General features: G+C 36.1%; 1 protein-coding gene across 2 annotated transcripts in view; it reads right to left on the bottom strand.

The window, feature by feature from the left end:
- DTWD2 (DTW domain containing 2) overlaps positions 1-13,778 on the bottom strand; it is a 164,339-nt gene that overhangs the window by 106,296 nt on the left and 44,265 nt on the right. For both annotated transcript variants that reach the window (XM_008014205.3, XM_038008732.2), the window contains exons 2-3: positions 12,174-12,264; positions 7,451-7,545 (exon numbers count right to left, since the gene is read on the bottom strand). In XM_008014205.3, the coding sequence (XP_008012396.1) occupies positions 7,451-7,545; positions 12,174-12,264 (186 nt within the window). The remainder of the gene's footprint in view (positions 1-7,450; positions 7,546-12,173; positions 12,265-13,778) is intronic.

Genomic DNA, 13,778 nt, shown 5'->3' with positions numbered 1-13,778 from the left:
TTAGGAGTACGCACCTGTAACAATGGCTGAGTCTTGGCCAATCCCAGTGGCCACACTTCAACCACTTACAGACTGCTAAGTGTTCAAACTGTGTTCAAATAAGGCACACCCCAACCTGTAACCAATCCAGCTGTTTCCATACCTCACTGCTGATTTCTGTATGTCACTTCCCTTTTTTTTCCTCATCTACAAATTTGTTCTGACCACAAGGCATCCCTGGAGTCTCTCTGAATCTGCAGTGATTCTGGAGGCTGCCCGATTCACAAATTGTTCATTGCTCAATTAAATACCTTTAAATTTAATTTGGCTGAAGTTTTTCTTATAACACCTTATATGATCTATTGAAGGAAACCAAAATATTTCACTTCAAAATATACTTATTTGACATACGTTGAGACGGCTGTTTAGAGGGCTTGCAAACAGCAGTAGCCTTGAAAAGCGGTTGCATCTGTAGAGAAAAACAGATGGCAGCCAGGCTTTCTCTGAGGACCTTCCCTTGTCCAGATTTAGGAAATAATAACTGAAAGTCTGACAACCTTAATTGTCTGAAAGAAATATTTACCCTCTATTCTCTATGAAGGCTGCTATCTGTGCAGTTTCATCTGCATAACAAGACCACTTGAGCTAGCCAGGCCTCCTCTTCTTCCCGTTCCATGTGTTTTTGCCATAATAACCGGCTTTGCCAGGCTCTAAGCCCCTATTCTTTCTGTAAACCTCAAGATGACATAAAAGCATCAACCATCTGGCCATTTCTTTGAGTTCTTATATCTCATAAGACTCCCTTACACGTTAATAAATTTGTATGCCTTTTCTCCCTTTAATTTGTCTTTTGTCAGATGATTTTCAGCAGACCTTCAGAGGGTGAAGAGCAAGGTTTCCCTCGGCCCCTACACCATCATCCAGTTCAATTATAGAGTTTATTGGTTCAACATTCATTCAAAAATGTGTCAAAGCTTTTTGGTACTGGAGATAAAACAATGAATGAGACACCCTTTGCCCACAAGCAAAAAAACAAAACATTAAGGGGAAAGTAGACAAATTATCATTGTTCTTGGAAATATAATTTCGACTTCCAATTTCAGCTCAGAAATAAAGAGCTTGAAAGTCATCAAGCCCATCTTCACAAGAAAAATGCTGACAAACTGAAAATTAACAACTTTTCTTAGATCCATCAGAGAACTGAGGCCCCAGGGCAAAAACTCCAAAAACCAGAGGAAAAAAAAACTAACCATCTCGAAATAGCCCACAGCATTCTCCATAACAAAGGCCTTTCCCTCAAAAGAAACTACTTACCACAGCTTTTTTCTACCTATTATTTAACCACAAAAAGAAATTAAGTACTAATGTATGTTACAACATACGTGTTACAACCTTGAAAACATTATGCTAAGTGAAAGAAGCCAGTCACAAAAGTCCAAATACATTATTTCATTTATATGGAATATCAGATATCAAATATGAATATCAAATAGGAAAATCAATAGAAACACAAAGTAGACTAGTGTTTGCTTAGGATTGGGAAGGTGCAGGGAATTGGAGAGGATGGAGGGCATAGGGATAGGTAAGTAATAGTTAAAGGTAGAGGGTTTCTTTTTGAGGTGATGACATATTTTAAATTGGTGATGGTTGCAAATATCTTTGGATATACTAGAAACCAATTAATTTGTACATTTTAAATGGGTAAGTTAAATGGTATGTGAATTACATATCAATAAAACCCTTTCAAAAAAAAAAGGGAGAAAGATATATGATAATATTAATCAAAAGATAATTCTAGGCCAGGCACAGTGGCTCACCCCTGTAATCCCAGCACTTTGGGAGGCTGAGGCAGGAGCACTGCTTAAGCCCAAGAGTTCAAGACCAGCCTAGGCAACACAGTGAGACCCCCATCTCTCCAAAAACGTTTAAAAATTAGCCAAGCATGGTGGCGTCCACCTATAGTCCCAGCTACTCGGGAGGCGGAGGCAGGAGAATCGCTTGAGCCTGGGAAGTCAAGGCTGCAGTGAACCATGATTGTGCCACTACACTCGAGCTTGGGCAACAGAATGAGACCTTGTCTCAAAAAAATAAAAAAAGGTAACTGCAGTAGCTATATTAACTACAGACAAAGCAGACATCAGAAGGAAAATTATCAGGATGAAGAGAGGAATTACATAATGACAAAAGAGTCAATTCTCCAAGAAGACACAAAAATCTTTTAACATGTATGTACTTAACAATTCACTGTTCACAATATCTAAGGCAAAAACCAATAGAACTGAAAAGATAAATAGACAAATCCAGTAATATAGTTGGAGACTCAGTACAAGCTTGTCAGTAACTGGTAGATCAAGCAGGCAAAAAATCAATAAGGATATTGTTGGCCTGAACAGCATTATCAATCAACTTGATCTAATTGATATTTATAGAATAGTTCACCAACAACAAAATACACATTCCTCTCAAGTTCACATGAAACACTCACCAAAACAGACCACATTCTGGGCCATAAAACATACCCTGACAAATTTAAAATAGAAATCATACAAAGTATGCTCTCAGACTACAATGGAATTAAATTAGAGCCAGAAAACTTGCTGGAAAACTCCACAATATTGGAGAATAAACAACACTTCTAAATAAACCATGGGTCAAGAGATAAGTCTCAAGGGAAATTTTTAAATATTTTGAACTAAACGAAAATGAAAATACAACTTATCAAAATGTGTAGGATGCAGCAAAAGCACTGCTTAGAGGGATATTCATAGTATTAAAATGCACATATTAGGAAAGAGGAAAGACCTGAAAATCAACAGTCTGAGCTCCCTCCTTAAAAACACAACAACAACAACAACAACAAAAGTTAGATAGGGCCGGGCATGGTGGCTCATGCCTCTAATTCCAGAGGCAGGAGGGTCACCTGAGGCCAGGAGCTCAAGATCAGCCTGAGCAATGTAGCAAGACTCTGTCTTGACCAAAAAAAAAAAAAAAAAAAAAAAAAGGCTAGAGAAAGAAGAGCAATTTAAGCCTAAAGCAAGCACTGAAAAAAGAAAAGAAAGAGTAAAACCTAAGATAGAAATCAATGAAGTTCAAAATAGGAAGACAACAGAGAAAATCAATGAAACCAAAAGCTGACTGTTACAGAAGGAATTGTGTCCTCCCCAAAATTCAAATGTTGAAGTCCTAACCCCTAGTAGCTCAGAATATGATGGTATTTAGAGACTGATAAATCACCTTTAAAGAGGTGATGAAGTTAAAATGAAGCCATTAGGGTGTTCTCTATTCTAATCTAACTGGTATGGTTATAAGAGGAAATTTGGATACAAAAGAAGAGATGGCAGGGGCACACCTGTTCAGAGGGACAACTATGTGAACAAGCAATGAGAGGGCAACCAACCACAAGCCAAGGAGAGGCCTCAGGAGAAACCAAATCTACTGACCTCTTGATCTTAAAGAGTTCTAAATTCAAGAACTGTGGAAAATAAACTTCTCTTTGGCCACCCAATATGTGGTATTTTATTATGACAGTCCTAGCAAATTAATACACTGGTTCTTTGAAAAGATCAATTAAATTGATAAAACTACACCTAAGGTAATCAAAAAAAAAAAAAGAGCAAAGACACAACTACCAATATCAGAAATAAAAAATGGTGATCATTACTGATTCTATAGTCATTAATAATAAAGAAATACTACAAAAAACTCAATGCCCACAAATTTCATAGTTCAGAGGAAATTAATTCTTTGAAAAACAAACTATCAAAACTCACACAAGGAGAAAGAGGAAAACTGAAAAGCTCTATGTCTATCAAAGAAATTGAATCAATAATTAATAATCTTCTAAAAAACAAATCACCAGGCCCAGGTGGTTTCAGCAGTGAATTCTCTCAAACATTTCAAGAAGAAATGGTATCAATTCTCTACAATCTCTTCCAGATAATAAAAACAGACAGAACATTGCCTAATTCATTCCATAAGGCCAGCATTACCCTCATATCAAAACCAAATAAAGGCATTACAAGAAAGGAAAACTATAGATCAATATCCCTTATGAACATAAACACAAAAATTCTCAACAAAATACCAGCAAATTAAATCCAATGATGCATAAAAACTTATCTACCATCACAAATCAGATTTATTACAGGGATGGAAGACTGGTTTAACATTCAAAATCAATAAATGTAATCAACCACATCAATGGACTAAAGAAGAAACATCAAAGGACTGTACCAATTCACAAAGAAAACGTACTTGACAAAACCCAAAGCCCACTCATGAGAAAAATTCTCCACAAACTAGGAATAGGGGAGAATGGCCTCAATTTAATACAGAACATTTGCAAAATACCTATAGCTAGCATTATACATAACAGTTCTCTAAGACTGAGAACAAAACAAGGATGTCCTCTCACCACTGCTATTCAACCCCTAGCTACTGAAATAAGAAAAGGGAACAAAAGACATACAAATTGGAAAGATGAAATAAAACCATATATATTCCTCAGACGACCTAATCATCTATATAGAAAAGTCCACAGAACTGACCAAAAAAATAAAAATTAAAAAAAAATAACCTCCAAGAACAAGTAAATAAGTACAGCAAGGTCACAAGATATCAGGTTAATATACAAAAGTCAACTGCTTTCCCATATACCAGCAATGAAAAATTCACATTTGTAATTGTTTTAAATACCATTAAAATAGCCCTCCAAAAATGAAATTCTTAGGTGTGAATCTAATAAAATATGTAAAGTACCTGTATGTGAAAAACTACAAAACACTGATAAAAAGCAAAAAGGACCGGGCACAGCAGCTCACATCTGTAATCCTAGCACTTTGGGAGGCCAAGATGAGAGGATCACCTGAGGTCAGGAGTTTGAGACCAGCCTAGTCAACATAGCAAGACCCCATCTCAATTTATTTTTTTAAAAAAATTATGTTTATATGAATGAACAAAAAGGTTTAAAATCTGTTATCTAATCTTCTACTAAAAAAAAAAAGAAAAAAAGAGAAATTAAATCCGAAGCCAGAAAAAAACTGACAATGAAGAGTAGAAATCAATTAGAAAATCAAACAGAGAAAAATACAAAGCCAAATCTTGGTTCTTCAAAGAGATCTACCAAAACAGACTAAGAAAAAAGAAACGACACAAATTACCTAAATCAGGAATTAAAAGAGGCTACCACTACAAATTCTACAGACATGAAAATAACAATAAATAAATGCTACAAGCAACTTTATGACAATAACTTCAACAATTTAGATAACTTGTACCATTTCTTTGAAAGGTACAAAATATAAAAACTGACACGAAAATAAATAGAAAATACGAAATTCCTATGTTTAATAAATGAATTATATTTGTAAGAAAAAAACCATCCCACAAATTATAATATGACCAGGTGGGTTTGATCTTAGAAATAGAAGGGTTTTAACATGCAGAAATCAATCAATATAACACACTATATTAACAGAATTAAGAACAGAATCTACATGATCATTTCAATAGATGGATTTCACAAAATTCAACAAATACCCATTCATAATTAAAACTCTCTGCACTTTAGAAACTGATAAATTACACTGTATAACATGGTTATTAGCGTTAACAGATTGTATACTTGAAAACAGCCATGAGGGCAGGTCTTAAATGTTATCAGTGCAAAAAAAAAAAAAAAAAGTAAAACTATTGTTATAAATTTGTTTAATACAGTGGTTGCCTTGACATCCATTTTAGGCCTGACAAAAGTTATCCGTAATCCAGCCAACCCTGTCACCTTTGGCCTAGTTAAAACTTTCCCTCCCTGTGTGGTGTTTGCCATATAGCCTACTTGTTCCTCACTAATCCAAAACCCAACACATCCCATAGCTGCTGACCACAATAAAACCCAGAGTCATATGAATAATACCAGAGACATATGAATAGGCTCCCCCTTCACATTGTTCTCTTTAAACTAGCCAGTCCACAACCCACAGGGAAATCCCAAGGGATAATCCCCACAGACCTTAATAAAGGCATAATCCCACAGGTCTCCTCTTCCCGCCCACCCAGCGGCTGAATCCCCTATTTCCAGACTTCCCTTTGACCTCACATTGGCATCCTAACCTCTCTGGTATCTGTGTGTAATAAACTTCTTTCCTTTCATGCATTTTGGCTTCACTTCCTCATTGTGTCTCTTCTGACACAGCCATACTATAGTATTCTCAACATTATTGAACGTTTTAAACAAATCTTAACTGTGTGAGGTGATAAATGTGTTAATTAGCTAGACTGTGCTAATCATTTCACAATGTACACATACATCAAAATATCACACTGTACATGATAAATATAACTTTTATCTATCAATTATCCTCAATAATGCTTGGGGGGAGAAACATACAGCTAATATCATAGTTAATAATGTCCACAGAGTTTGGGACCAAGGTAAAGATGTTGGCTTTCACCACTTCTAATAAACATTATACTAAAAGTATCAGTTATTGCAATGAGGCAAGGAAAAATAAAGGATAAGTATCAGAAAGGAAGAAATATAAATGATCCCATTTGCAGATGACAATGCTGCTTACATAGAAAGTTCCAGGGAATCTACAAAACAATTTCTACAACTAACAGATGAATTTAGGAAGTTACTGGATACAGGGTTAATATATAAAAACCAGTTGTTTTCTTACATACTAGAGGCAAAAATTTACAAAGGACACCAAAAGCAGTATGTCTCTTAATCATTCCCCCACGATTTCATCATGTACTCTAACAAAAGCCTAAATTAATCATTCAGTTACCACATTTATATTGACAGTTCTAATCTGCTTTAATTTAAAATTCATCAGCAAATAATAATTTATTGGCTGGGCACAGTGGCTCATGCCTGTAGTCCCAGCTGCTCAGGAAGCTGAGGTGGGAGGATCCCTTGAGCCCAAGAGGTGGAGGTTGCAGTAAGCCAAAATTGCACCACTGCACGCCAGACTGGGCAACAAAGTGAGATCCTGCCTCGAAAAATAATAATAATAATAATTTACTAAGTAAGCACTATATTAGGCACCATAGGGAGAAAAAAAACTGAACTAAATCTAATACAAGAACCCTACCAAAAAAAAATGTTGTGGAAGATATTTAAAAAAAAAAAAAAGAACCCTACCATCTACTAACTGGAAGGCACTTTTAACAAAAATGATATAAGCACCAAGTATATTTGCCTTTTAAGTTAAACATACTTTAAGTTAAAACATACTTTTAAGTTAAATATTCCTTTGCTTACACATTATTTATTTTTTTATTTCTGATTTTGTTTTGTTTTGTCTTGTATTATTTTGTGTGGTTGGGGGTTAGCAGAACTTAAATTTTTTGACTAATTTCCACTCTTTAGACCATGAATAACCCGAAAGAAATGAATAAGCTGAAAGAAACCATTTTTAAAGATCTGTGTAGAAAAGAATTATTTACATTGCCCTAACAGTTAATTTACCTTTCTTCACTGAAGCGACGACCAATCTTTACTTTACACTTGTCCTGGGGGAGGCATGCTGCTAGTAGAGGAACTGTACGCAACACTTTGTTTTCCTTTAATTAAAAAATGAATTGAAACATAGATTTTTTACTTAGATATACACACTTTTAAATATTTTATAATGAACATCTGATTCATAACTTTATGTATAACTTTTACAAGTCTTTTACACAAGACCACAGTTTAATAAAAAGAGGTAAAATTTCTCCGATTTATCAGTATTAACCATAACACAAGCATACCTTTTTATTCTATTTGGGTATGTTTACGGGTTTACTGATCAAAGAAGATTACATTAATATATATAATGATTAAGATTATTAAAATGTAAATTTGTGTTTAACTAAATTGAATCATTTATTCTGACAAGTTTTTCATTTCACAAGTAATTACATTTTGCACTATGTCAGCTTGAAGATAATTGCCTAGATCTTTATGCCCAAACAGCAAGGAAGTGCTCAGAAAACAAAACAATGGGTTCTTCCCAGCATAGCCTCTTTATTTAAATTAAAAATTTTTTTAAAAAAGGAAAACAAACAATGTGGTATGTCAAAGGGACATAGAAGTCAATCTTAAAGAGCTCCCAATGGCTAAAACTGAACAATCTGAGCAACAAAATAAATAACACAGTACTGGATTATAACCCAAAGTACAAATTAAGAGTCCCGAATGATATAAATAAATGACTTAATAAACAAATGGGGGAGAAGAAACAAATCTTCCTTACAAAAGAATTCCAAATAATAAATGTAATTACTACCCCCTCCAGAAGGTGGAGCTTAATCTCTTCCTCCCACTTGAGTGTGGGCTGGATTTATGGCCTTCCTTCCAAAGAATATAGAGTATGGAAAGAGAACAAAAATAATAACTTTAGAGTGGAGAAATCTGGTGGCCATTTCTGAAAATGCCATTAACTTGACTGTCATTAGTGGTTTCTTCAATGTCCTAGCTTCCAACACTGGAAACCATCTTTCTTGTTGCCACGAGAATTCTACCTTGAATCCCATAGAGCCATGTGATTAGTTACTCTGCCTTAGGTGGTTTTAGGACATTTTCCAATGTTTAATACAGTGTTCTTCTCCCCTTACCATCACCATGAGACTGTGACACAGACTTAATCACTTTCTAAACCTTTATCAAAGTAATACATGTATATATGTCAAATTAAATAGTGCCAAAAGATTTAAAATGCCACAGTTGTTCCCCAGATGTACTCCCCAGTACCACTTACTGGAGGCAATCACTTTAACTCTTTTGGCTATTTCTTCTGGTAGTTACCTCCATATAACCACATAATAAACATTGTTTTTCTATTCCTTATCAATTTTAGATATTATCCAAAAACTACCAATTATCATCATAACAGCTAATATTAAGGCACACAATTCTAAGTGCAATATACAGAGAGAAATATATCTTTTGTCATATCCATTTTACTAATGAGGAAACTGAAACACAAAGATGTTAATTAACTTGCCCAAAGTTCCATAGTTTATAGAACTATTAAGAATTTGAGCTTGGGCAGTCTAGCTCCACAGCCCTTAAGTACTGCCTCTCATAACAAATGAGGATTTAGCTATCTAACACCACTCCTTCCTCTCACATCTAATATTATTAGTTAAGTCAATAAAGAGTGTTGCATCTTTACGACTAAATATACATTATTCACAAAGGCCAAGTCATTTAACATTTCTTTCTCGTAAAGCTTTTTGTTATTTTTGAGATAGCTTTTCTGTTTTTATCCTTAAGTAATTTTTTATATATGTATACCTACTCGTTGAAATGCTCCATCATATCACCTCCATATCATCTACTCCACCAAGTCTTCTTTTCCCAAAGCCCCCTCCTAAAGCCTATCTAAATGGTTTTTAATAACTTTTTTATGGGAGAGTCAAAAAACTAGCATATCCTTTTATTGGAAATGGTATGCTGAAGTTAAGCACAGGCAGCCCAGTATTAATAAGTTAGATGAAAACCGGAAAATTCCTTTGCTGAGAATGGCTGGGCAGGGTGGCTCATGCGTATAGTCCCAGCTCTTAGGGAGGCAGAGGCTGGAGGATACCTTGAGCCCTGGGTTTGAGACCTGTCTGGGCAATATAGTGAGACCCCATTCTTAAAAACAGAAAAAAATAATAATAGAAAGTTCCTTTGCTGAGAAGGAAAACTGTATGGATACATTTGTATAGGCACAAAATATATTTGTAGCACACACAATGATGAATGCATCATCTAAACCATAGATTAATGGTAAAAAATAAATTAAAAATAAGATATTTGAGGGCGGGCGCAGTGGCTCAAGCCTGTAATCCCTGCACTTTGGGAGGCCGAGACGAGCGGATCACGAGGTCAGGAGATCGAGACCATCCTGGCTAACATGGTGAAACCCCGTCTCTACTAAAAAATACAAAAAACTAGCCGGGCGCAGTGGCGGGCGCCTGTAGTCCCGGCTACTCGGGAGGCTGAGGCAGGAGAATGGCGTGAACCTGGGAGGCGGAGCTTGCAGTGAGCTGAGATCCGGCCACTGCACTCCAGCCTGGGCGACAGAGCGAGACTCCGTCTCAAAAATAAATAAATAAATAAATAAGATATTTGAAAACATTTTAAAAAAAAAAAAAAAAGGCCAAGTATGATGGCTCATGCCCGCAATTCCAGTACCGTGGGAGGCTAAGGCAGGAGGATCACTCAAGGCCAGGAGTTCAAGACTAGCCTGGGCAACATAGTGAGACTCCATCTCTACAAAAAATAGAAAGAAAACATTAATATTGCCACAAATCAATGAAAACACCCATATTAAAAAAGCTATCTTATATCTGGAATCACACAATAATGAAAAGGCACCATACTGTGTCTGTTGCAAAATGAACGCAGTACTTACCATCACATCTCAAGTGGTTTGGGGTTTGGTTTTGTTTTGTTTTTTAAGATAGGGTCTTGCTATATAGCCCAGGTGGGAGTGCAGTGTCACAATCATAGCTCATTGCAGCCTAAAACTCCTGGGCAGAAGGGATGCTCCCACCTCAGCCTCCCAAGTAGCTAGGCCTATAGGCATGTGCCACCACACTTGGCTAATTTTTTTATTTGTTTATAGAGATGGGGTCTCACTATGTTGTCCAGGCTGGTCTCAAACTTGTGGGCTCAAGTTATCCTCCTTCTTCAGCCTCCCAAAGTGCTTGAATTATAGGCATGAGCCACCACTCCCAGCCTCAAAAGTCAGGTTTTAACCAAAACTGCTATGGCCAGCAAGCTATCATTTTACATAAATTTTGAGCTGTACAATGTTTTAAGTTTAAATGCAGTAAAATAGTGCTAGTGACCAAAATTGTCATAATCCTGACAAAAGCATGATGCTGTTAAGACTGAGAAAAAGGTTAGGCCAGGCGCGGTGGCTCATGCCTGTAATCCCAGCACTTTGGGAGGCTGAGGCGGGCAGATCACGAGGTCAGGAGATCAAGACCATCCTGGCTAACATGGTGAAACCCCGTCTCTACTAAAAATACAAAAAATTAGCCGGGCATTGTGGCAGGCACCTGTAGTCCCAGCTATACTTGGGAGGCTGAAGTAGGAGAATGGCGTGAACCCAGAAGGCAGAGCTTGCAGTGAGCTGAGATCACGTCACTGCACTCCAGCCTGGGCAACAGAGCAAGACTCCAACTCAAAAAAAAAAAAAAAAAAGGCTGAGAAAAAGGTTGCCCACCAAATGGAGTAGTTAGCAATTTGCAATAAAAGAAAAAATGTTTCAAGGCTAAGCCATGAGAATTGTTTGTACGTGGGAGGCAGAGATTGCAGTGAGCTGAGATTGTGCCACTGTACTGCAGCCTGGGTGACAGAGGGAGACCCTGTCTCAATAAATAAATAAATAAATAAATAAATAAATAAATAAATGTTTCATTATTTGAAAGAGATAAAAGATTAATTTCTTTTATACCTCTGTTAAAGTCTTCAAGTGATCCAGACTTGAGAAATTTAAAAAATAATTATTCCTTCTTAGAACGCTTGACTGGGTCTATGATAACCTCAGTTCCTAAATACTGAAAGAGTTTTAACTGTAGTTTACACTAAATATACTTCACAGTATGCATTGAGTAGTTTTGTATTAATTATAACTTCCTCCCCTCTTCATTAAGCAGCTAATCAAAAGTTACAAACACACATACACGCTGGCACATATGTATAATTGTACCTGTACAAGAGAGTATTAATTTTAAAATCTTTACATATAACATGCATTATGAAATATACAAGTTTCTTCTATTCATCTAAAATAAACCAAAAATTTATTTATACATTCACTTTGTAAGAGTAAAATGCCAAAGTTACCTCTACTGTAGCAAGAAAAGACATCAAGGAACATAAGCTATGACCAAAATTTAAAAAGCAATGATTTTCTTAGCTCTTTATTCACAAAATCTCATTATTTCTTCATACAAAATTATTGGAGTTTTACATTTATATACTATTCAGTAACATAGATTTTGTGAAATGTTATCTCTCTCTAGAGCATATGACTCTATACTACCACATGAAATTAAAAAGAAACTATTTTTTTTCCAAAGAGAAAGTATTTATCATCAACTTCTTTTCAGAAATGCTAAAGAGCTGGTAAAGATAAGTATGTTTATCTTCGTGTTTCCTCTTGTGGACTCATATTCTATTCGAAATCATGTATTTTACAAAATCTTACCTCTGCTGGATGCTGAATTATGTACAAGTGGGTAGAGATATGCAGAGGGTGCGCTGGGAGAAATGGACACAAACACACTTTCTGAGGCCGGCTGAAGGGTAAAAAGAAAAATAAAACTGGTAAATTTTAAAAATACAATGATATAACAATTTTTAAAAATGAACTTAATCCCACTGAATTTATACAAAGAGGTTTGCTAAAGCTGCATTCTTTTCAAAATGAAATACCAAAACTGAATTTAATCAATCAGACTTTAGACATGAGAATTTGCAGAAATTCAAGTACATTCTTTACCACTTACATAGATTAACGTACCTCAAAAAAAAAAAAAATCTTACCTTAGTTATATTTAGAGAAAGAATACCTATAAGTTATCTGGTCCCTTTATTCAAAAAATGACACTTCTGATTTGCATTCCAAATCAAGAAGAGATCTCACATCAAAGAGAAACCTGGCAACTCTTCTATATCACTTTAAGTTGAGTAAACAATAAGATGATAAAATATTAAAATATAATTACCATGTAGAGAAAAATACTAATCAAACTTAGCCATCGACCAATACAGAGAGCTTAACAATTGGGAGAAGAAATTCAAATAGATGCCACCAAATTGTATTTGGCTAGAATTATACCAGAAGAGTATTTGCCTTTTCCATTTAACTTACCTTTTCTTACTGTTTGTCATTTTTATTTTACTTACTTTTTAGTGCTTTACTATTGTTTAGGTAACTCTTACACACAATATAAAGTTCGAATAGAATTAAAGGGTATACCTGCTATCTCTGTCCTCCAGCCTACGGTATTCTCTTCCTTTAGGGGCAACCAATGACCGGTTTTTTATGTGTCCTTCCAAAGGTATTGTATGAATAAACATTTATTTTACCATTAAATACTACATTTGGTATGTGTATTTATAATATGAAATTCATGGCCGGGCACGGTGGCTCACGCCTATAATCCCAGCACTTTGGGAGGCTGAGGCGGGTAGATCACCTGACATCAAGAGTTCGAGACCAGCCTGGCCAATGTGGTGAAACCCCATCTCTACTAAAAATGCAAAAATCAGCTGGGCATGGTGGTGGGTGCCTATAATCCCAGCTACTCGGGAGGTGGAGATAGGAGAATTGCTTGAACCCAGGAGACAGAGGTTGCAGTGACCCGAGATTGTGCCACTGCACTCCAGCCTAGGCGACAGAGCAAGACTCCATCTAGGAAAGGAAAGGAAGGGAAGGGGAAGGGGAAGGGGAGGGGGAGGGGGAGGGGGAGGGGGAGGGGGAGGGGGAGGGGGAGGGGGAGGGGGAGGGGGAGGAAAGGAAAGGAAAGGAAAGGAAAGGAAAGGAAAGGAAAGGAAAGGAAAGGAAAGGAAAGGAAAGGAGAAAGAAAGAAATTCATTAGGCAGTCAGATCCCAGATATGGGAGTAAATGTTTCACAAACGATCACAGGCAGGTGTTATAGCCATTACAACAGTATACAAATGAATGCTATATTAAAGGGAATTTCCAATACCATACATACAAGCTGACCACTGTTAACTCTTTCCTCAATTTTACTTATATGGAATTTTAGACTGAGGTTAAGAAATGCTTATTAATAAACCATACAG

Source organism: Chlorocebus sabaeus, chromosome 23 (assembly GCF_047675955.1).
Source record: "Chlorocebus sabaeus isolate Y175 chromosome 23, mChlSab1.0.hap1, whole genome shotgun sequence".
NCBI classification, from domain to species: Eukaryota; Metazoa; Chordata; class Mammalia; order Primates; family Cercopithecidae; genus Chlorocebus; species Chlorocebus sabaeus.
Note: the sequence above shows the minus strand (reverse complement) of the source record. Positions and strands in the feature narration are given on the sequence as shown.